The sequence below is a fragment of the Colletotrichum siamense genome (assembly GCF_013390195.1).
Source record: "Colletotrichum siamense strain Cg363 chromosome Unknown KSG_Cg363_contig08, whole genome shotgun sequence".
Taxonomy (NCBI): Eukaryota; Fungi; Ascomycota; class Sordariomycetes; order Glomerellales; family Glomerellaceae; genus Colletotrichum; species Colletotrichum siamense.
Genome location: NW_023501021.1, coordinates 772818 through 795906, shown reverse-complemented (window position 1 = coordinate 795906; position 23089 = coordinate 772818). Strand labels below are relative to the sequence as shown.

The following is a 23089-nucleotide window of genomic DNA, read 5'->3' as shown; positions in this document are numbered from 1 at the left end:
ATGCTGGCTGGCCTTGGTTATGTTGTACCAGATGGAGGAATGCTGTAGGTCTGCGGCCCAGCTGGTACAAGTGCTGTGCCGTGCGGTGTGCCCAGGCGTCGAAAACGCCGACGGGAACACTGCCTCGCAGAGTCAGAATTTTCATGAGCGTGTCCTTTCAAACGCAGAGAAACCATGCTCGGTGTGCGTCATACGTCTCGAGACCTGGATTGGGTCTGAATAGGCGGATTCAGGCTGGGATCTCGCGACTGAAGCATCCAGGCCCAGCCAAAGTACCTTTGGCATGTCGGGCTCCTTGGGCTGCGAAGTCAAGGTCACAGCACTTACTACAACGGTTTGATTGTTTGGGTTCTGAGAATACTCGATTTGATTATGCTGGTGTTCTTTCCTGTACGCAAATTCTGACTAATCTTTCTGCAGTCCGTACACCCCGTTCTCGTCGAAGAACACCAGGACCGCTTCACTACCCCTGACATCCACCGTTCCGTCGACTTTCTCGATGACCATATCTCCTACAGGCTGTCCTTGGGGGAATGACTGGCCACCGAAGATTGCTAAGTTGGTGTCGCCGGTGTTCACATAGGGCGCGGTCATGCGCTTTGCATAGATGCTCTCTCCCTTTGCAGCATCTGCAAGAGAAGTTAAATCAACGCTGACAGAGAAGTCGGAGGTGGAGTTGGCGTAATAAGGCTTCAAGTTGATGAGTGCAATCTTGGAGATGGCGTCATCGACGTAGAAGGCATAAGCGGCGAAGCTCTCGGAGTCAACGCCAGAAGGCGCGTCCAGAGCGCGGACCTGCGTCCCCTCAACCGCAAACGCCTCGGCCATGAATAGCTGGGCAAGGAACGACGGCAGCGCGCGAGCTGGACCACGCTTGAGGCTATCGCGCGGGTAGAGCATCGAGTACGTGCTGTACCCAGGGCTGCCGTTCTCGCCGGGGGTGTTGCTCTGGTCGCTGGACTGGAGGACGAGCGTGGCGCCCATGTGCAGGTGCGTCGCGGACGCATTGCGCGTGGCGTAGATGAGCTCGCTGTCGACGACCCAGAGGGCCTGCGCGAACGTGTCGGTCACGTTGGGCTTGCCGGAGCACGAGACGGAGTTGAACTCGCCAATGTTCCAGCTCTTGCCGACGTCGAGCGCCGCGCGGGCGGAGGGGTAGATCTCCTCGTCGCAGTAGCGCACGAGCTCCGTGTGGTTGAGGATGTTCTCGATCGTCGCGCGCACGTTGCGGGCCGGGTCGCAGGTCGAGAAGGGGTAGGAGTGGATCGAGTAGACGCCGACCTGGTGTTCCGAGTCGACGCCGGCGGGGATGAGGGCGATCGGCCGGACCTCGAGGCCCGAGTCGTCGGTGGTCGCGGAGGACGCCCACCAGCGCTCGCTGGTGAGGTTGTTGGTGCCGGTGTCGTTGACGGCGGCGTCGATGGCGTGGGTGTACTCTTTCCACTGGTCGACGTACGCTTGCGTTGAGTAGTTCCAGCGCGTGGACTCGTAGTTGGTCGGTTCATTGCCCAGTTCAAAGTACGCGATCTTGTCGCCTTGGTACTTTGTAGAAGCTACCGCGAGGTCTCTGGCGATGTCCAGGCTCTCGTTGCCAAAGTTGAGCGTCGAGATGAACTTTGTGCCTTCGGGGAAGTTGTCCCAGCTCTTGTAGTAGTTCGGACCGACGGTCGTCCGCCACACGCCGCCTTCGGGGCTGGTAGTCCGGACGGAGTCGGGGCCTTCCGGGTCAAAGATCATGCTGTCCATGGTGATGCCGCCGGGACGGATGACGGGGTGTCCTCCATGCTCGTGAATGCGGTCGAGGAGGCCAAAGGTGAGGTTGTTCGGGGTCGTGGAGTTGCCGAAGAACTCGACCCAGAAGGCGGGCTCAAAGGAGAATGAGGCGAAGGAGTTGGTGTGAGGGATCGAAGCTCCCGCGGCCGTTCTCGGCACGTTCAGGGTTGAGGCGCTCGAAGTCGAGCTTGCTGGAAGAGCGTTGGCTGCGCGAGCGGCGAGCAAGGTCGTGGCACTCCAGAGAAGACCCATGATGACAGGCTACTGCGTTTCGACGACGGAAGAGGAACCTGAGACATGAAGGGACTGTTCAAGCCCATGGAGTCGCCTCATAGTGCTCTTATATCATGGCTGTATGCTGCCAGGGACGGACAAGATTGTACCGACAAGACGGAAAATGACGATGCCATGGTGCCCGGGTCAACGTGAATGGACTCGCTAGTGTCCTCTGATCCTTTCAAGTGCAGAAAGCGACCCTGTCATGGTTCATGGCATCATGGGCAAGCCACTTGCCAAGGGATGTCACCTTTTCAAAGCCATTTCAAGATGATTGAAGGCCATGATTGGCGCGCCAGAGGTCATCGCGGGGAAGCGGGGAAAGCTCACCCCACCGACCCCAGATCGCGCACGACGTTGATGCGGGGATCTCGGCTCCGAGGTTCCGAAAGAACTGTTGACATTGGGCTAGCTGGTAAATATTGTACAAATACGAGACTAAGAGACGTTGTGGGCTGTCATAGGCTGCAGCTGACTCTGGGCGCGGTGTCTGCCATGTGCTTTCTGGGTTGGTTCCCAGGTTTTGGTCCAAACCCTCTTACGAGTTGTCATCGCTGTCTGAGTCGGTCTCCAAGCCTCCATCATACCTCTCCTTCAACTTGCGGTGGCAGGCCGCGTAAAAATTAATGTAGAACTCATCTCGAGCCACCTTTGCTTCAGAGTTCCAGTGCTCGTCTCCGACTGACTCTCGAAGCGCAGGGCTTGACCTCTCTTTCCAAGCCAAATAGGAACGAGACGCGTTTTCTCGCCCTGACTGACCAGAAAGTTGCGGAAAATACTGTTCGAGCGTTGACGCGTAACGAGTAACTCCAAATTGCGGAACGACCATCTCCCACGCCTTCATTTCCCACCGCACCATGGCCTGGATGTCTAACTCCTGTCTCGCAGGAAACACTTCCCGCGGTTTCCTATCGACGAAAAGAGTGACCATACAGTCGATCGCCTGCTCCAGATGACTACACCAAGTCGAGCTTTGCTGGCATGGCTCGTATTTGGGTCTGTAGTCCGGTTGATCTTGCAACGTTAGGTGTGACTCGCTTCCGCTTTCATGACTGTCGCTACAGTTCTCATCGTCGCTTTCGTTGTTTTCGTCCTCGTCGTCTTTATCATCCTTCTCACTATCATCTTTATCGTCCTTGGTCTCCGAGTCGACTATCATACTTGTCTCAGCACCGGTCTGCTCGGCGATTGTCTTTTCATTACCAAGCTCTTCGTCGTTTGTTTCTTGCCGCAAAAGATTCCCAGGATCAAGGAGTACCAAACCATCGATCTCTTTCTCTGGTATGAAGACGCGCGGAACAGGTTTCTCAACCTTAGCAACCGGAAACTTCTGTTCCATAAACGCGAAGACAGGAGGTAGCCGTAGAAGCCTCGTAGTCATTCCGTCTGCAAGACGGACGGGATTTCCATCTTCATCCTTGAGAACAGCCTTTTCATTTTCGCCAAGGGGTAATGATGAAGGATCATTCTCTTCCATGTACTTCCAGACGGCTTCGAGACGATCTTGCTCAGAGAGTATTTTAGCTTCAAAGCCATAAAGGAGATCATCCTTGCTGGTGCTTGAAACCATGCCGTACTGTGATGACTCATAGGTCTTTCGCCGAGGGTGGACACCTTTGGGATACGCTCTGATGGCTTCAAGTCGTAGCGGTACCCCGATTCCATTTTGTGAGACGAGGTATTCTGCCCACGCCTCCACGCGGTGGTGGATTCCCCATGATTCATCGTAGTAGAAATGCATCACCGTTGCCAAGTCGTAGGCTGCCCGCGCCACAATCTCGATTCCTCGGTTGATTGTACCAGGTTGCCAAAGGATTTCGTCGAAGAATATGGAAACGATCTTGACGACGGCTTTCTTAGCCCAATGATGATGGGGGACATCAGAGAAATGGTCTCCGATGATCATTTCAACAGCTTGATCGAGGCTTTGTAGTCTTTCTACCCGTTCGTCATATGTCTCTTCTCTCTCGCTTTCCTGTTCCTGTTTTGCATTAATCGGGAGGTCGAGGGTGTCGTACGGCTGCTGGAGAGAAAGTGACGCCTCATCCCAGAGAAAGTCAGGAGCGAGTGCCTCTCCAACTTGCCCCTCTCGATCAAGAAGGACAGTATTTTCTTGGCTAAATTCCAAATCAACGTCTTCGTTGTGCTCAGCTTGGGTGCTTCGGAGAATGCTAAGAACGCCAAAATTGCCAGTACTTGCTGTACGAAGAGCAACAGCCTTTGCATCGCGTCCACCCAAGTTGAGCAGGGTGACATCTGCACCCTTCGCCAGGAGGCTGCGCAGAATATTGTATCGGTTCAGCTGAGCAGCGACATGGACGGCTGTATTTCCTCGCAAGTCTGTCGCGTTGATCGGCGCGCCTGCGTCGAGAAGCCCGTTGACAACGTCGGTAGATCCGCTGATAACCGCACAATGCAGCGGCGTCCCGTACACATTGTTCCTTAGATCCAATATCGGCGATTTCTTTAGAAGACCCTCTGTAATTGCACAAGCGCCCATGAGACAAGCTCTGTGGAGGGGCGAAAGCCCTTCTTTATCGGTGTGGTCAATATTTACTCCCTTTTCTAAAAGCAAATCGCAGTTGGCCGACGACGCGCAGTAATGGAGGGGCGATCGACCCCATTTATCCTCTACATGAAGTAGCCCGGGACGGCTCTCTAGGATCCATTTGGTGATGAGACCTGACGCTCCAGTGACTGCGAGGTGGAGCACAGTTCTTCCCACATGGTCTCGAGACGGCGTTGTGGAGGGCTGAAGATCTCCAGTTTGCGACTCGATGAGCTGGGGAATCAAGAGGGCGTCAGAAACATTCCGTCTTGCCGCTAGTTGACAAGCAAAGTGGAGGGGATAGGTGAATATGTTGGGGTCGTGCGGCGAGCGAAGCGGTGTGTTTGCAAGTCCAGGTTCAGCTCGCAGAAGAGCTGCAACAACATCCGCATCCTGCAAGTCAATGGCCTCCATAATGGCTGTCCTCCCATCTGAATCATGCATATTCAGAGACTGTTTGTCTTTGATGAGCATGATCGTCTCGTCTAGCCTACTCGCGCGACTCGAACCGTGCATGGCAAGCCGCTCGAGGGGCGTGGAGAGACCAAGAACGCAACCGAGTGGTCCGAGGCCTTCCCAGTTCTGAGACTCAGAAATTCGCATGAGTTCACGCAATATATCGCTGCAATGGTACTTTGCTGCGATATGGAAGGCTGTCCATTGGGAGCGTGAGTCTTCTGGTGGGTATTGAGACTCATCGTAGGCATGGGCGAGCGGGTCTGCACCCAAGGCGAGGAGTGCCTTAACCGCTGGGAGACAGTTTACTGATATGCTGAATACGAGCGGGGTTCCCAGCAGCTGGGTAGGCCATTGTTGATGGGCTTCACGGATCATGGTTGCGGGGACGTTGACAAGACGCCGTGCCAGCTCTCTGGAAAGCTTCTTGGTAATGTCCTCAAGAGCGGCTGGGTCCCGAATCATGAACAGCCAATGAAATGGACCGCATCCGTCAGAAGTGCAAGAGGCTAAGGATGCTCCTTCAGACAGGAGATTCATGGCGGCTGCTGGATCCCCATCGAAAATTGCCTTGGCTAGGGCGGGTATTTCCTCCGCCAAGGCTCCTTGCACTTGCATTAATTCCGAGATTTTCGTGGCATACAAGTCGCCTGCCGGCTCGGTGGTCGTGTCTGTCTCAGAATCAAATAGATCACCGAAGATTGCGGCAATAGGATGACCTTCAGACCGAGCGATCTTGGCAAATTTGTGTGACTCTTGCAAGTCTCGCTCTGTTCCAAACCCCAAGTAGTAGCAAAGCGCAATTTGCCAGCTTATCGGGCCTTCATCCTTCGCTCTGTTGCTGGAATGAGTCTGTTGAAGGCCTTTGAATATTTGCTGTTGGTGGTCCCAAAGGACTTCCTTGCCTGTGTCTAGACGGAACATCTTGAAAAGAGTTAGATAAATCATCGAAATTCATGAACACAACTTATATGAGAACGAGTGCCTTATCTATCAGAACGTGTACCTATAATTATCCTGGCGGACAGAGATGATAGGGCTGACAGGATCTACCAGAGTAACAGAGATGACCAGGACAGTAGAGATAGAAAGAAGAAAGACAGTGACGAAGAACGACAGAAAAGACAACGAGGACAATGGCAAGTAGGACAATACAAACAGGGACTTTAGAACCGATGGTAGTCCACTTAGGTAGAAGCACCCTTCTAGATAGTAAAACTCAGGAATGCTTACCTCATATGTAGGAGTAGGGACATCAAAGTGTAGTGCTAAGTCGGCTTCAAGGCCGCGTAGATCCCCGGCGCTAAATCCATCAGCTGCCAGAAATACTCAGGTTGGTGACTAGAAAACTTACGTCCACCTAGTGTAGAGCGGCAGATCCCGTACGCTTGAAGCTCGTTTCGATGGATCTGCCTGGATAGTTCTGTGGAGAACGATTCGGATGAACATGGCGGTCCCCAGTTGTTTGGCGGGCATGCATTGCTTGGCGTGTTCGAGGAGTTTCCATGGATCAACAGGATTTTGGTCCTCCTTATCGACATGCCCATGCCCGTGATTCGCGAGCCAAGTTGTGTATTCCTGGCCGTCCAAATAAGCTTCCCACACCATAAGGCCAAAAGCCCAAATGTCGCATTTCAACAGGTCTTTGCGTTCTATCGGGAAAAGATCCTGAGTCTTGACTTCAGGGGCGTTGTAACTGTTGAACATGAGCCAATGACCAAACCACGACAGTGTGCAACTTACAGAAGTGTGCCTCCGTACTTAATGATCTCGTCACTGTGGCTGGCTTCCTTGTCCTCCAAGATGATTGCGTGACCAAAGTCTGTTATCTTCACAAGAGCCTTGGTCGGGCGATCCCAGGACGGGAAGACCAGTGCATTATCCAACTTGACATCGCCATGGACTATGCCACATGTATGCAGCGCCGACAAGGCCGAAGATACGTCGCCAAGCAGAATCTCTACGTCGGCAAGACGAGGCTTGGCTGTTTTGATGTACTCTCTTAGTGTCCCAAGTGGTGCGTATTCGACGACGAGGTAGGGAATGACTGATGCTCCGCGAAGGCTCCATCCATATCCTAGTGCTGATGGGAGGTTAGGGTGAGCTCTCAGTGGAGGATGTCTCATAATCTGAGCCTCGAAAATGACCGAGCCCAGTCTACGGCGGAATAGCTTGTCATCAGATACATCGTTGATCTTAAGCTGCTTGACGGCGACACAGTCGCCTCCCTTGACCGCACATCTCTTCACGACGTAGGTCTCGCCTTCACCTAGTACTTCCTCCTCAATGAGCTCCTCTTGCGGGTATCGTCGTAGGTTAAGAGCGCTAACGACTCGGAGAACATCATCGAGACCGTGAGCATTTTGGCGCTGTTGTTCAGAAAAGACTGCGCAGGTTAAACTGGATGTCGAAGTCCGGGATAAAAATGTGTTCCAGCTTAGCGTTGTGCCAAGCGATTTTGTTCGATGGTCCATGGCCTCTAATTAGTAGCTGATCGTCTCCCTCGCCGCTGTCTTTGTCTTCGTCGTTGTTACGGTCGTCGCTGTCGTCGTTGTAGTTATTATCGTCGTCGTCGTCGTCCCCGTCGTCGTCGTCGTCCCCGTCGTCGTCGTCGTCGTAATCTTCGTCGTTGTTATTGTCGTCGTCGTCGTCATGATTGATGACCTCGCGACAATACCCCATGTACTAGCGAAAAATTATGTTTGATTCTATTTTTCTCATGAGGAGATTGCACCAATGATTTTAGGCAGCACTGAGACAGCGTTGAAGCTGCGCACAGAGAAGGTCCATGACTGTTCTGAACAGCAATCTGATTGGGTGACCCGAGGTAAGCAAGCCTAGTCAGCACAGAAGGTCGCCGGAGGGCGCCGGCACTAGTGAGAAAGGCCAATGAACATGCCTTCAGCCGATTGACCAAAGGATGACTGACCCTTGCTCAGAAAATTCCAACAGATTACTGTGAGTATCAGATAGGTTCAAGTTCGGGTGCAGGCGTTCACATGGATGCAGAAAGCCCGCGGCGTACCGGTGTCAGGTAGCCTGATTTGAGGCTGACACACCACCACACACTTTCAGCTTGGCAGTGACAACAAGTTCTTAGCCATTCAGGCTGTGCTCGCCTCAAAATCTGCCTTGCTGTGCATGAAAGCCGCATCGGAGCCATATCCATAGGCAGGCGCAGCTCCATTCCGTGCCGCGGTGTTTCCGAAGCGCCTTAATTGGTCCAGTCCAGCGAGCCGAGTGATGACATATCAGATCGTGCGGGCGTCATGCTGATTGTTTCTAGTACAAAACCGGATTGCGAGATTCACAACTCATAGCAACGCATCTCATTTTGAGTTTGCAGGAAGGCTGTGTTGACAATTTGATTCTAATTTCGCGCCAAGGCCCAAACCTCACTTATAAGTAAAGACACTTTTCTGAGCTGCAGTGGATACAGACTTCCATCTCTATTTGAACCAATCTGTTACGAACAATCAAAGTAGTCAAGGTAAAAGCAGGAGACTCGGCACTCAACATCTTACTCAAGCTCGTTCGCAAAGCTCCGGGCTCCATCGCAGGCCTAAACTCTATGTTCAAAAGTTTCAAGTCATACATGACCGGAGTGCCGAGGGCCTTCGAACGTTGCCTTCGCTTTCATTTTGATTGCAATTTGCGAAATGCGGGGACTTACTAATGTGAGTCGTGGGTGTACTGCTATTGCAAAAACTGATAGGGGTCTGAAATCTGCGTTAATTGCCCTGGATTCTCATCCACACAGGTGCGAGGACCCTGAACCATATATGTATATCTGGACCTGCGACTCTAAGTCATTTGGGTCGTTGACTTTGCCTTGAACCTTCTTAGGACCCCTTCAGGTACCCTGCGATGGCAACACTAACCTTTACTCGAAAAAGGCCCCGAAAGGTTTTCAGGCAACTTGATGGTCTTCTCTATTTGACCTTTATTCTTTCAAATTATCATTTGAATCACCTATAGTTTGCTACTGCATTCTACATGTTCTTTCGTTCTTCTGCGACGTTGATATAAGACTTTGAATCATTTCTCATCATCCCCGCTTTTGAACCTCATAGTAGACGAGAAGAAACTCCTACTTCAAACACCACAATATCATCTCAAGGAATATCGAAATTTGCACAGAAAAGATGGCTGGAGGAAGTATCTCTTCCTTTTCCCTCCTCCCGGACGAGATTCGAGATCAGATTTGGACTTCTCAACACGTCCCATCGGCGCCCGCGGAGTCCAATACTTTTCAATTTTGCAATCGTGGGACAACACTAGCCCGATTCCCGAAGTATTCAAAGGTCGCATCATCAACCGGACCTCGAAGTACCAGAACCGAATTCTTGCAGCCCCTTAAGTTGGGGACGAGACATCGTCCCCGTCCTGGTACGAGGGCAACCAATCGACCTACGCCATCGACGGCGGACTCTGGACCGCATGCAAAGAGTCGCGCGCGGCATTGTATCGCCGCTACAAGCCAGAGGGATGGGTCGACTTCCGGCGGCAAAAGCAATGCAAGCATTACGACGACGACAAAATGTATCTTTTTGATTCGGTAGCTAGCACGTCGAAAAACGAGCAAATGCCGGCAACTTTCAACGTCGAGTCCAGCGGGAGAACCCAATCTTTGATCATCTTAACTGGCTACGACCTCCTGCATCTTGCACCGGTGAAAACTGGGTCGAACTGGCACACGTTGGGTCGATACATGCCTTCTCATCTCCGGAGTTCGGCTTTGGTGGGATTTGCCATGCTGCCATGGACTTTGATCCATCATGGAGCCTTAAAGAGCTCGAACGATATCAGTTGGAACGGGAGGAACGCCCTCAAGAAGAGCAAATGGACTATCTTCATTGGGAGATGTACTACAGTTTGGTCGAGACCACGCGAGACCTGTGCCGTTTCACGACTCCGATACTATGGCCTGTGGACCATCGTCTTCGGCGTAAGAGCACCGTCCTCAATGAACACATGACGGAAATGGTCTATGGGGGGCTACGGATCGTGGCCAAAGGAGCAGCTTGTCTTCCATGCGGCTGGCTGCAGGTACTACGCCATGCCTGAGTATTACGCCCGTGAACTTTGTGGCTACGGCACGGAGGATGAAACCGAAGGCGATACTGATGCCTTTGGCTTCGTATATGAGATGGAAGAGCTGGGCGCCCGACGGGAGGCTTTCGAGCGCAGGGGCGAAGACGATGGGTCCGGGGTGGAGGATAATCATACTGCGGCGAGCGTGAGACTTCTGGTATGTGAACGGGACTGAGCCTGTTCAGAAATAGCCACAATAAGAGCCACCATTATTGAGAAAGACCTTGATCTCCCTAAATCGTATTTATAGTCATCCATATTACATGGCCCGTTTCATATGTCTTGTTGAGGTCTGGAGCACTTGCCCCCCAGGCTACATGAAGATCAGTTATTGATGAGCTAAATTCTTGGACCGTAATGATGGCTCAGTGGTGGAACACGAATGCGCCTAGGGCATTTCAAAGCCTTCGAGGCTCCAAATGCGCTGGATGTGCCGTGACCCAACAACACACCAAACGAAGAAAGATTCATATGTACCCGCCAAGGTTTCACAACTTGTGCATAAGCGGGGTAAGCTTGGAATGTTTGGCTGAGAAACTTTTACTCTAATCTCCATTGGCCCGGCAATAGCTACCTGCTGCGCGGTCCTTTTGAAATCGAAATGTGATTAACCCATCTGGTCCTCATGACATATGGTGGGGGGTAGTGGAGAAATGAGGACGGAGTAGTCTGTGGCCTCCAATGACATAGAAATTCCTACAGCGGGAGCTTCTCCTCTTGGACCCAATCTTGCCGACTTGTTTTTGGCTGCATGGTGTTTACATAAGTAATAACAAACCGGCATTTTGTGAAGATGCCCAGCATCCTATTGGCTGCTATCTGAATACCATTATTGAATTTAAAAGCCTACTGACTGCGCTGCGTTTGGAGCAAACAGTCTTTTGGCTAACTTGCCTTCTACAGTTGGCTGACCGACATGTCTACCACCTTATTCCCCCAATTTGTAGAAGGATTGCAGGAGAACATTGACGCCGACGTCGATCTTGGTTAGAGCCCACACACATGGACTCCATTCAACATTGGGCATAACTGATTCCATGTCCTAGGCAATTCACTAGCCATGGAATCTTTCTCCCCAACAGATACGGAAGCATTTCCTGCCCCAGAATCGAAGTCTCCATCGTATTCTGATTCCGAAGAGGGCTATCGAACAAGCGTAAGGGATTCCGATACAGAGAGCGGAATCATCTCTCCACCAGTCGAGATTGAAGTCGACACTCGAGGCCGGAAGGAAATATTATTCTCATATCTTAAGTATGTTATCACTAACATAAATGTTGGCAACGTTCTGTGGACACCGTAGCTTACTTAGGTATCATACAAGCCCGTTCTCTCCCAAGTAGGTGATGGCCAGAGGTTTTCCTAAAACGTGACAAGCTGAAATGCCACCCTTTGGGAGTTCCAGTTCAATGAATAGGTTAGTTGAAATAATGCTAATAGGCACGTTTACAATAGCCCTTTTCCGGACCAATTTAATCCCGACAAATGTGTCATCCTCGTTTGGCATCGACCATACGGTCCATACCTTGGCCAAGCATACAACCAAAGCCCCGCATCCCACCTCTTGATTACGGGTCCAGTACTGAAGAAAGCTTTACAAAGGTTGTTCAGTGGAGTGCCAAGCGTTTCATCGCCAGAAGATCCGTCCGCTCGGGTGAGTCTGGCATTCCATCTCGTTGTGCCGTTATCTGGTGGTGGTGGTGGTGGTAGTATCTTTTACAAAGAGTGACCGCGATGAACCAAGTAGCTAATACTACTTGCGTAGCTTGATGCAAAATATCTGTTTTGGGCACGCCCCGAGCTTGAAGTTCTCGCGAATCACTACAACGATATTGCTGACGAAGACGGGTTGTTTGAGATCAATGCTGCTCTGAAGTACATCGACTATGGGTTTGGTCAAACAATATCAGACCTAAAGCGTCTTTTGCCGCGCTCCATCACTCATCCATTATTGTGGACAGTCTTTCCCCCAGGGTGCCTTTTCGTGGCAAAAGATGAGATGAACTCCGACTATGTGCAGAGATGTCGCAAGGTTAAACTTGTGTCAAGTCGACCTGAATTTCCCAGTATGACACCGAGATTCCACTTGGAAATTGAAGCTGAGTACATTGGATGGGACGGTGTTTACGTTCAGAACATCCGAACCTTTTCCCGAATCGAAAACTTTACAAACGAAATCTTCATGGAAGATCTTTTGTTCGTGCCCCTGAAATATCATCCAAGACGCGAGGAAATTGCACAGAACACAATGCAACGCTACCATGCAACTGTAGGACTTTGGAAACCGATGTTCCAGTACGTGGAATACTACGGAAATGCCCTGCTTCAATTCCCGGACTCAAGCAGCTGGCAGGTAACATCGGTCAGTAGACGGGTTTCCAAGACGTGTGTGCTGATTGAAACCAATTCTTACATACTGATAGGTCAGTGGAAGGGTGATTATAGATCACAAAATGGCGCAGCATTCGATTCGCGGGAACGAGTTAATGCCAAAGAAGCCTCAGTACAGCCAACTCCGGAAAGATTCGAGAATATCACTCCCCGATACACCAACGGCCGAACAGGTACCAATACTTATGCGCACGCCTCACACCTGCGCTGTTCTGACATCTTAAGTAGAAATCCATGTTCCTAAAGCTCTTTCTGGAGAATGATCCCACAAACCAGGCGCAGAAAGAATTCAAGGGTGGGAATGAGCGAGAGGACAGTTTCAGCGGTCCGCCTTTCACATCGTCCTCACCACTAGGATCTTCAAAACTTTCAAAAGAACAGATACTCACAGTTTCCCCAATTTTGTATGGATTCGATCCCCGAGAGGGCAGATGGGGTACAGACACCTTCCACTTCAGTTATTGTATCCCTAATAACTGAATCCGCACAGGTGCGTTCGCAGTGAACCGAGTTTCTCCCATAAATTGGACCAGGTATGTTGCTTTCATCCTGTGTGTTGTACCTTGCAGTATGTATGACACATAGGTAGAAGCTCTTCCCATACTTGGCTAGTAGTAAGCTGCTGACTTTGAGTGAATAGCGATGCTCTGGACTCCCTTGTTCTGACACCAGAGATCAAAGATGCAGTCTGTCATCTTGTTACCTCTCACAGCCTTATGAATCCCTCCGAAGTCGAACATATTACATCCGGAAGAGGCAAAGGTCTCATGGGGCTTTTATCTGGCCCATCAGGTTCAGGGAAAACATTTGCAGTTGAAGCAATTGCAGAAGGCGCCAAACTCCCGATCATACCCTTATCGAATGTATTGTTAGATGGTGACATTGTACGGGTGCGGGAGCACCTGGTCGATACCCTTAAGCTTGCGAGTCATTGGAAAGCTGTGTTAATCCTGGAACACGCAGACCTATTAATGCCTCGGAGCAGGACGGGATCTCAAAATGGTTTGGCTGTGGCATTTCTTCAAGAAGTCGAATCTTATGATGGGATCATGTTCATGACGACGAATGATCTTGACGCCATTGATGAAAAGATTCTCGGTGAGTCTATGCCCTGTGTAATGCAACTTACCGATGTTTAATTAGAACTTATTTTGTAGGCAAAATTGATCTATCAGTTACGTTTCCCCGCCTCGATACCACAGCTCGCTTCAAGATATGGTCCTATTCTATATCTAAAGCTCGACAGACCAAAGCTTACATTGAGGAGATGAACGGGGAAGAAATTCGACAGCTGGCGAAGACTCCCCTCGATGGCCGACAGGTGCGTATAAATTATTTGAATCAGACGAAGAGCTGTAAAGGGTGCGCATAGGAGGGCTTACATCCCGACATAGATTCGAAACGCCGTCAAACTAGCGGTCAGAATTGCTGCAACGAGAGAGGCGGACATGGTAACATTGAAACACCTTCAGGACGTGACCAGGCTTTTCCAGACTCCCATACACTCACCCGCATGGGAAATAAGACGGCTAGACTTCGACATTGCTACAAGTTCCGGAGGAACCACCGAGCCAGTCTTCTACCCAGGTTCAGCAACGTCTCCCATAATCACTACTGAGGCGGCTCCCTACTCAGATCAAGATACGCCTCGCGCCATAAACCAGTCAGAGGATTCCTTTTTTTGCCAGTGGGAGATCCCTGAAGTCTGCAACAGCTTTTGTGTTGCTTCAACTGAGTCATCAGGCCGTGAGATTCAAGACTTTTTATCTGAATTTGTAGTGATCACGGGAGACGAAGACACGGTTTGGTGTACTACTTGCGCTGAGTTCCTTTCAATTCAATGGGACCAGCTTGGGACCATCGCTCTCGCGATTGTGAGTAGAGGAGTCGCGAAGGCCCTTCTTCCGCAACGACGAGCGGATTATGCAGCCTGGCGTGCAGCAGACCCTTCGGACGGCGTGATTCTCACAAACACCACAGAGAAAGAAATCAACATCAACCTTGGGGAAGCTGCCCATTTCGACCATGTTTCGATTACAAAACTTCATGCGGCGATCACTTGGATATGCACCGCCATTCGTCGGATCTCGGTGTCAGATTCAAGCCTTTCTCAAGGACTCTATCGCTCGAAGGCTTCCATAGCTGCGAGCGCTGGTCACACAAACCCCCGTCTGCCCCGGCAAACATTGGAGCCGTTGGAAAGATGGGTACCAGACGGTTCGTCAGAGTCAAGCTGCTGGACTGAAATGTTTCGTGAGGGAGTTGTTGCCTGGATGCCTCTTCGAAGAAAATGGGGCAAAGGTCTCGAGCTGAAGTTTGAAACTATGGTCCATTTGGCAGCTGTTGAAAATTATTACACGGTCGAGGGAAGTTTGATTCTACTCGGTTACAGGACAGCCCTTGTTCTGGTCGAGCACGATGAGCAATCAAAAAGCTATCAGTGGCATTTCGAGACTATGGACGATTCATCAGAAGGATTCATAGATCCTTCCAAGCTAAGCTCAGCTAAAAGGATATCGCCTGAGACTCACGATTCTCATGATTTTCATGGATCGAAGTGTTTTGTTGGTTGGTTTGAGAAGGCACACGTCATTCTGGGAACCAAAAGCCTACTCGATAGGTCTGATCAGTTGTCCTGGAGTGGTACAATGGAGTGCCGCCAAACGCTTCGTCCTAAAGGATACCAAGCTGGTGGACAATTCGGCATCTCTGCCGGCCCAATCAACATCGCCCCACAGGGTGCGAAAGCATGGGAGTTCTTTTCTAACGTCCGGAAATTCGACCCGACGGGGCAATATCGAAAGACTCTCAGAAGTTGTCGGCGGAGCGTTAGCATTGTCATTGATTCTCAAACAGAACAGGCATGGCTTGTTCCAACCCTCAGCCTGATTCTACATCTCTGCCACAGATACTACCAAGAGATCAATCACACAAACAACCTATCAGCATTTATTCCCTTCGCAGAGCCAACTTACGACGGACACGAAGCGGTGCTGGAAGCCATTGAGATGAAAGGAGACGTAATTGTTCTCGGCGAGCCTGGAGAATCTGACACTGAGACACTAAGACAGCTTTTTCTGCGCATTCACACGGAGTTTTCGAGGGCGGTCAGTACTAGAGAGGAGCCAAGGCGGGGCGTTATCTTTGCGACTGAGCTCATGTCAATCATTGATCCTCCTATGGCAGGTAGCCCTCTCAGGAAAATTGACGTGTCAGGCTCGGAAGCTCTGGCAGCATCATGGGAGGCAATAATCAAATATGTTGACGTGGTGGGTGTATGTTCGGGAATTGGAGAACCAATACGGCCCGAATTGCCGGCAGGTAACACTTGCACAAGTTGTCCGGTACTCCCACGGAATCACTTTTACCTCGCCGCGCACATGCAATGCCTCGAGGCTCTTGCTTATAGGGCTAAAAGTAGCACAAATAACCTGATGAGGGGTAGCTGTGTTTTGGGAGGCACCAAGACGGTTTGGAATACCACCGCTGCGCTTTGGACAAACTGTTCAGGCCCAGGGCATGTCTCAATTTGGAGCAAGCGTCCTCCTTATCATGTGCTCCAGCACATATCTGATGACGAAGAGAGGAGAAGCAACTCCGTGGTTCTGAGGAATCCAGTCACTAGAACGGGCGTTGTTGTTTTCGGTGACCGAAAGAAAGCACTAAATCCGGTGAAGAGGCTCTTTGGAGGTGTACAGATTAAGCTGGCAACGATGAGAAATGGGTCTACGCAGTAGACCTTTTTTAACTGTATCAATTGACTTTCATCACCAACTCGGGTATCAAATTTCTAGGAGTTCGAATGATACACATGAGATTGCGCCTTAATGATTCAGTCTGGCCAGTATGAAATCAGAGTTTCGCCAGGAATAGACTTGGAAGGCTATGCAGATACCTTCCCTACTTGCCCTTGATCTTTACTATCGTCGGCTTTGATGCAATTCTTGCCGTCGCCTTTCTTACTGTGTCTACCACTACTAACCATGGCTCCAGACTCCAGGCGTCTCTCCGAGATTTTGAGACTTTCCAAGTCTTTCCCATTAGAGCCGCAGCAACTAACAGTTGCTTATTAAATGGTTGTTGACAAAACCACGGTACAGTAACAGCACACGACTTGGCTGGAGATTTTTCTGAGGTGTGAGACTTGAGGTGGAGCTCGGAGAATCCAGTTCCAGGCTTCCATGATACATTTGCAAGGCAGATGGGTTTTAAACGACCGGTTTCACAAGACTATAGATCATCACCAGATTGTGCTAATCGATGCAACTCAAACGACGACCTGCTCGCATAGCATCTCAATGAATGAAAGCTTCAATATGTCAGCTGTGTCCAACATGATCTAGCACCAAGTAACTCGTCAATGAGCACCTCGAATTCAAGGACTCTGTGGCTGTCCATCCAAGGGCCTGGAGTAATTCAAAACCGAAGCCCTCGAGAACCTCTTCCCAACCCTCGCCTCGTACACAAACCCCGGCGACCCCAGATCCTCAACCTCCCCTCCAACTTCCTCGGAATGTCTCTCCTCTCCAACAGAGCTGCCAGAAGACTCATTGCTAGAAATCGATAAAGAAAGTCTATGCCCCCTGAAGCTTGCCTCGTCATCCCTCACGCTCTTCCGGAGAGGCGCAGTCGAGATGGGCGACATGAGAAGACTCGACGGACACCGCGGGCGCTCTGATACCACAATCGAATCTGGTCGTTGCCCGGGGACGATGCCTGTATCAAGACGACGGAGACTATACTCCTACACAAGTTAGCACAGTCCACATCCAGCGCAGTTCAAAATCCTCACCTCAAGCCCATCCCTCTCACTCTTCTTCTCCGCCCTCACCACATCCCACGTCCTTGCCATCAAAATCCCAACCCGAACCAGCCCCGGCACCACAAACACGCCCACCACAACTACACCATGAACACCCAGCACCACTAATCCAAGCACATTCCTCGTCCTCACCTCCCCAACAACACCCGGCAGAAACCCCACAAAGATCCCCAAAACAACGAACCTTGCCACGCTCAGCGCCCCGCCGACCCTCAAAACCGGCACGCACCGCCACGTGAAGCCCATCACAAGCAGCTGCACAACCTCGCACGCCGCCAGCACAAGCACCTGCACCACCCCGGCCCCCGCCATCTGCAGCCCCCCAACCGCCGCGCCGCGCACGAACATCAGCGCGAACATGGCCATGGCATACCGGTCCTGGCTGCGCGACAACCTGCCCGGTGTCTGCGTCTTCTTGGACGCGTCAAGGAGGAGGTAGCCCATGTTCCGCGGCGAGTTCTGCGTCACGCCCCACCACAGCGCGGCGACCAGCAGGGCCACGACGAGGGCTGTGAGGACGGTGTGGTAGAGGGGCAGGAAGGCCGCGGCCGTGAGCTGGTACGTCGACCACGCGGCCACGGGGGTGAGGAAGTAGGTGAGGAAGACGCGGAGGACGGTCCAGACGGTGCCGCGCAGGCCGGGGTCGGTGGTGCCGCGGAGGCGGGCGGCGCGGGCGCGGTTGCTGGGGCGGCGGAGGGCGAGCTGGGCGGCGGCGGCGGTGGCGAGGAGGAGGAGGCCGACGAGGGTGAGCGTGTTGGCCCAGCTGCGGGGCGTGACGGGGGCGCCGAGGATCTGGGTCATGAGCTCGAGGCCCGGGGACGCGGTGAGGGTGCCGTTGACTTCGTAGAGGGCGTCTTTGAGGCCGAAGTAGGGGGTGGCGGAGTGGACGGGCCCGCGGGGGATCATGAGGGTGGACCAGCTTGAGGGGGCGGCGAGGGGGCGGAGGAAGGAGGGGTAGGGGATTGTGAGGGCGGTGGAGAGGAAGAGGAATTGGATTGTAGTGAGGCATTGGGAGATGAGGGTGAGGTGGGTTGGGAAGGGGGAGGAGATGAAGGGGCCGTTGAAGGTTGGCGAGGGGACTTGGAGGGGGAGGAGTTCGTGCCAGAGGGCGAGGAGGAGGGTGAGGAGGAGAGTAGCCGGGGGAAGGTATTGGGCGATGGATTTGGCGATTGGGGAGAGGGCGGGAGTTATCGTGGCGGCTACGCAGGAGAATGGCTGCGAGGCGGATGATAGGTGTAGGTTGAGGTCCCAACTGTCGATGAGAGAAGGCGGATCGAGGAGGAATGTCATTTGGTGGCGGATGAGGGCGACATCGTGGTCTGGGTAGTTCGTTTCGAGGCAACTGGTCGTGAGGTTGTGTACCGTGTAGCTCTTGGAGGCCGTGAGGCTGGTTATCTCGACAGTCGCCGACACGTTTGAGAACGGGACGAGGTCGCAAGTTTTGACGCCAGGATAGCTTCCCGTGAAGTTCAAGTGGAGTTTCGTGACGGCATCAGAGTTATCGAGACCGGCTCTGAGGCCTTCAGGCGTGAGTCGAGTGTTCGACAAGGCTGCCACCTCCGAAGAGATGGCATCGTAGCAATCTTGAAACTGGACGTAGGCGGCGCTTGCTGTTGAGGCAATCGCGAGGAGACTCGCTCCTACGCGTGGAGTTGCCATTACTCGCATTGTGAGCGTCTGGTCATTGAAAGTTGTCTTTCGCAAATTCCAAAAAGGACGAGTTGAAAGGTTTCAAAGACTCGGGGAGCATTATGACTTTTCACAATGACACAGATACGAAGAGGCGTTGTTGGCAGGTCCACTTATGATCCCCGGCCTTCTCGTATCCAGTGGATCGTGGGGGCCGGTACGAGATCCCAAGCCAACAAGCGCATGCAAATAGAGTGAATATCCACGTGGAAGGGGTCTCCAGCCAGACACTAACCGAGTTTTGCATGCCCTTTCGGAGTCTTAGTCCGTTTCCGCGGCTAGCATACGGTAGTGATCTCCTGATTGCATTGGAGTTTTGCTATATGGACCCGGGCGGACTACTACACATAAGCCATGTCAAACATAATTCCTTTCATTATTGTCTTTGTTACTATTGCCGACATTGTGCTTATTGTCGTTGTTATCGTCGTCGTCGTCTTCGTTATGTCCGTACTTATCACTACTGGTAACGTATTGCTACTGATTATGCGCCAGAATAGCAAAGGTCTTGCATGAATTGGTCCTCAAAAGAACGAATCGAAAATTCGCGTGACATTTTTAACGCAGCACGTTGAACTTACTGAAAGATCATTCTATACTTTGACGCTTTCTCCGGTCCGGAAGTCAATGCACCTTCTGCGACCGGCTCCGGCGGCGACGCTAGACCCGCAACGGGGGCGGCCAGACCCGACAGTTACGGGGCCGCCGCCACAAACTCTTCTTTGACGACGTGCTGACTTTGCACCTGCTCAACCAGCAAACTCGTGCCGATTGGATGCTAGGTACGCTAGTGTCCGTCTCATTTTCAGTACACAGCGCCTAAGCTGGCCTTGTCTGTACTTGGCTGCATAGTCTTGACGCGAAATGCAGATCAAGTGGTTGGCTGCAAAGAATAGGCCTCGGAATGTGCAAGGGCGGGGTTAGATTACATCATCTGGGATGTTAGAACCGCTACACTCCGGGTCACAGGCCCGCGAATAGTCAAACTACAGAGAGACGATGGCGAAATTGACCACGAATAAACTCATGTATTAGCGCACGAAGACGCATGTCTGATTATAGATCAGAGACTAGATAGGTATCAAAATGGCGAGACTCTACAAAAACATAGATGATTCGAAGAAAGCCTCAGATTCACAACACCAAACATCCACCTTTATGGCTCGAGTGACCGAGCTATTGCAGATTCGCATGCCGTTTAAAAGACCTTGTCAAGCCACTGTCTCCACTTGGGCCAGGTGGCAACCTTGGCGCGGTAGGCATGAATCTCATCCCAGTCGTGCTCGCGGCGGCCTGTGTCGAGGTCGATCTGGGAAAGCTTGAGGAAGCCCTGGCGCTTCCAGAGGTAACCGCAGGCCCAGAAGAAGAGGACAACGGGCAGGGCAAGGTAGGCCTTGAAGAAGTCCTCGGCGGTGGCCAGGTCGGCGCTGCCGGGAGGCGCGATGGCGACGTAGAACTGAGCGAGAAGCGAGATGAAGATCAGGAAGAGACCCAGCCAAGAACCGGCAGTTCCGCCGATGGCACGGAAGGGGAGCTCGTCGAGAGTGTGGCCCTGTGCCTTCCAGGCAGCGCGGAAGCGGATGTGGGCGGCACAAATAGATCCCCAGGTAAAGAGGGCAGCCAGACCGGAAAGAGACAGAAGCCAGTCAAAGACAACACCGCCGGAGGAAGCCAGGCGGACGTAGGCAAGACCACCGAAGGCAAGGTTGAGGATAACGGAGTAAAGAGGACGACCGGATCGGTCAATGTAGGCGAAGATCTTAGGGGCGTATCCCTGCTGGGCAAGGGCGGTAAGGGTACGGGAACCACCGTAGACGCAAGAGACACCGATAGAAACGACGGAAACAAGAATGACGACGTTCATGAAGCTATCGTATCCCTTAAGTCCGGCATCGAGAGGAGCCAAGACGAAGGGGGAGACACCATCGGCATAGGGGTTGGCGGAGTTCAGAAGACGTTCGTCGGTGGAGCTAACGAGGAGGCCGACGAAGGTAAGACCCAGAATGTAGAAGCTAGATCACGTTAATGATGAACTTGGGGTATCAGCTGAAGTGTGAGGCTTACATAGTGATACGCCAGAAGACCTGCTTGATGGCACCCGGGAGAGCCTTGGCAGGGTTGCTGGACTCAGCAGCAGCCAGACCGACGAGCTCGGTACCAGAGAAGGCAAAAGCAGCAGTAACGAAGACGGAGCAGAAACCACGGAAGCCGTTCTGGAAAGCACCAGGATCCCTCCAGAGGCGGTCACCCCAGTATTCATCGTACTTTCCACCCTCAGGGCCACCGCCGCAGATGAGAACGAGGGCGACGATCATGAAAATGACGGTGGCGATCAGCTTGAAAGTAGAAGAGATGAACTCCTCCTCAGCGAAGCCCAGGGTGCCGAAGACGTTGATGAATATGATAAATAGCCAGAAGATCGTAATCCATACTGCTGTACTGATTTCTTTGTTCCAATATTGTATCGTAAATGAGCAGACCGTTAGTTCGAGTGGTAATACGATGACCCATTGAAAGACCTGCGGCGTGTTAATTGAGAGATGCGCGAGGCGGTAGAATGGATGCGACATACGTAATTCCAGCCCATGGCAAAACCCCAGGAAGGATCGAGGAAGCGGATGGAGTACGTGTAGAAACCACCAGAGACAGGGTACATAACAGCGAGTTCACCGAGAGCGTAGACGACGTTGAAGATCATGACACCAGCAATCAAGAAGCAGATGAGGACGGAGCCAGGGCCACCCTTGGTCAGGGCGCTACCGGAACCGACGAAGAAACCAGCACCGATGGAACCACCGATGGCAATCATCTGCAAGTGACGAGGCTTCATGGAGCGATCAAGCTCGACTTCACCGGTACCATAATCGCCTGCAGAGATAGAGTTAGTATGCGGTCGCAAGTGTGAGGGAGGCACGGGTGATGCGGGGTCGCGACAGCCAACGTCGCCATGAGGGGAAACCTACGGCGCTGGAAACTCTTCAAGTTGAGACCATTTCGGGTCAGGAAGTCGTCCTCGCGGAAGTTCTCAGGAACATGACCGGTACCGGTAGCGGCCTTGGTAGTGGTGCCCTTTTCGGAGTCGTAGGGGTAATTAGGCGGCGTGACGCCGACATCAGCCTCGTCCTTGGACATTGTGAAGCTGTCGCCAATGGCTCAAGGATCAGGGAAGAGACCGAGAAAGGAAGTATAAACAGTTGCGCGCTGGCGCTTGTCGTGACTGGAGCCCTGGTCGACGACAGAGGGTGTTACTCTGCGAGGTACTACAAGAGTATGAGGGGCAGGAGGGACGAGAGAGGGGAAGGAGAGGCGAGAGACGAACGACGCGGGAGGCCGTTTATTAAAGAATCGAGGCAAGCGTTGACGGGAGGAGCAGAGCCAGAAACGGGAGCGACATGTGCAGGCGCAAGGTGCAGACAGGGAAGGGGACCCGATGCCAGGACAGACCAGGCCACGCCAAACAGGAAAGTGAGGGTAGGGATACGGCAGGCAGGCAGGAGGACCTGGAAGGCAAGGCAGGCAAGGTGGTAAGGTAGGTAGGTGCACCTCCTGGCTTGGGCAGGAAGGACGGGGAAGGAACGTCTTCTCGCTCGAGGAAGGGACCAACCAACGTCCTCACCGAAGGGTTGACTTGATCCAACTGATGGGATGCTGCACCATCGACCAGGGTCCCCGGGGTGGTGAGCCCTCTTCCCTACCTAGGTTCCTTCCTTCCGCGACCCTACTTGAAGTACGCTCAAGGGCACCTTGCCCATCTCATGTTAGCTTCTTTTTTTTTTTTTTTTCTGCTTCGTTTCCAGGATGGGTTCCTCCCCGGGAAATCACCCATGATAGCTGCGCCGCTAACGCGCAGAAAGCAACAGGAGTCGACACGCACTCGAACGAATCAGTGATGTCTTGGCGGCGATTGGACCGGTCGGTCAGCCGTGATAGCGGCGGCGCCAGAGCAGGGACGGACGGGGGCGAGGGCAGTTGACTTTGATCGTACATGGGAGATGGCGCAGATGGACGCTCGGGAACCGTGGAAGCTGTATGGAAGGCGA

The 23089-nt window shown here is 52.3% G+C and overlaps 5 protein-coding genes across 5 annotated transcripts; 1 reads left to right on the top strand and 4 right to left on the bottom strand.

Moving 5' to 3' along the window:
* Nucleotides 1–405: 405 nt before the first annotated feature.
* CGCS363_v011835 (Beta-glucuronidase) lies at nt 406–2025 on the bottom strand (the record flags this gene model as incomplete). The annotated part of the gene is made up of 1 exon (XM_036643684.1): nt 406–2025. The coding sequence occupies one exon, from the start codon at nt 2023–2025 to the stop codon at nt 406–408; it is 1620 nt and encodes a 539-aa protein (XP_036490575.1).
* Nucleotides 2026–2587: 562 nt separating this feature from the next.
* Nucleotides 2588–7735, bottom strand: Ankrd2 (Ankyrin repeat domain-containing protein 2; the record flags this gene model as incomplete). The annotated part of the gene is made up of 5 exons (XM_036643683.1): nt 2588–5977; nt 6287–6356; nt 6408–6749; nt 6797–7378; nt 7455–7735. The coding sequence occupies 5 exons, from the start codon at nt 7733–7735 to the stop codon at nt 2588–2590; spliced, it is 4665 nt and encodes a 1554-aa protein (XP_036490576.1).
* Nucleotides 7736–14862: 7127 nt separating this feature from the next.
* Nucleotides 14863–16275, top strand: CGCS363_v011833 (uncharacterized protein; the record flags this gene model as incomplete). Its single annotated transcript, XM_036643682.1, has 1 exon — nt 14863–16275. The coding sequence occupies one exon, from the start codon at nt 14863–14865 to the stop codon at nt 16273–16275; it is 1413 nt and encodes a 470-aa protein (XP_036490574.1).
* Nucleotides 16276–17143: 868 nt separating this feature from the next.
* CGCS363_v011832 (uncharacterized protein) lies at nt 17144–19028 on the bottom strand (the record flags this gene model as incomplete). Its single annotated transcript, XM_036643681.1, has 2 exons — nt 17144–17282; nt 17545–19028. The coding sequence occupies 2 exons, from the start codon at nt 19026–19028 to the stop codon at nt 17144–17146; spliced, it is 1623 nt and encodes a 540-aa protein (XP_036490426.1).
* Nucleotides 19029–20247: 1219 nt separating this feature from the next.
* inda1-0 (Amino-acid permease inda1) lies at nt 20248–22181 on the bottom strand (the record flags this gene model as incomplete). The annotated part of the gene is made up of 4 exons (XM_036643680.1): nt 20248–21061; nt 21114–21568; nt 21622–21917; nt 22013–22181. The coding sequence occupies 4 exons, from the start codon at nt 22179–22181 to the stop codon at nt 20248–20250; spliced, it is 1734 nt and encodes a 577-aa protein (XP_036490572.1).
* Nucleotides 22182–23089: the final 908 nt, after the last annotated feature.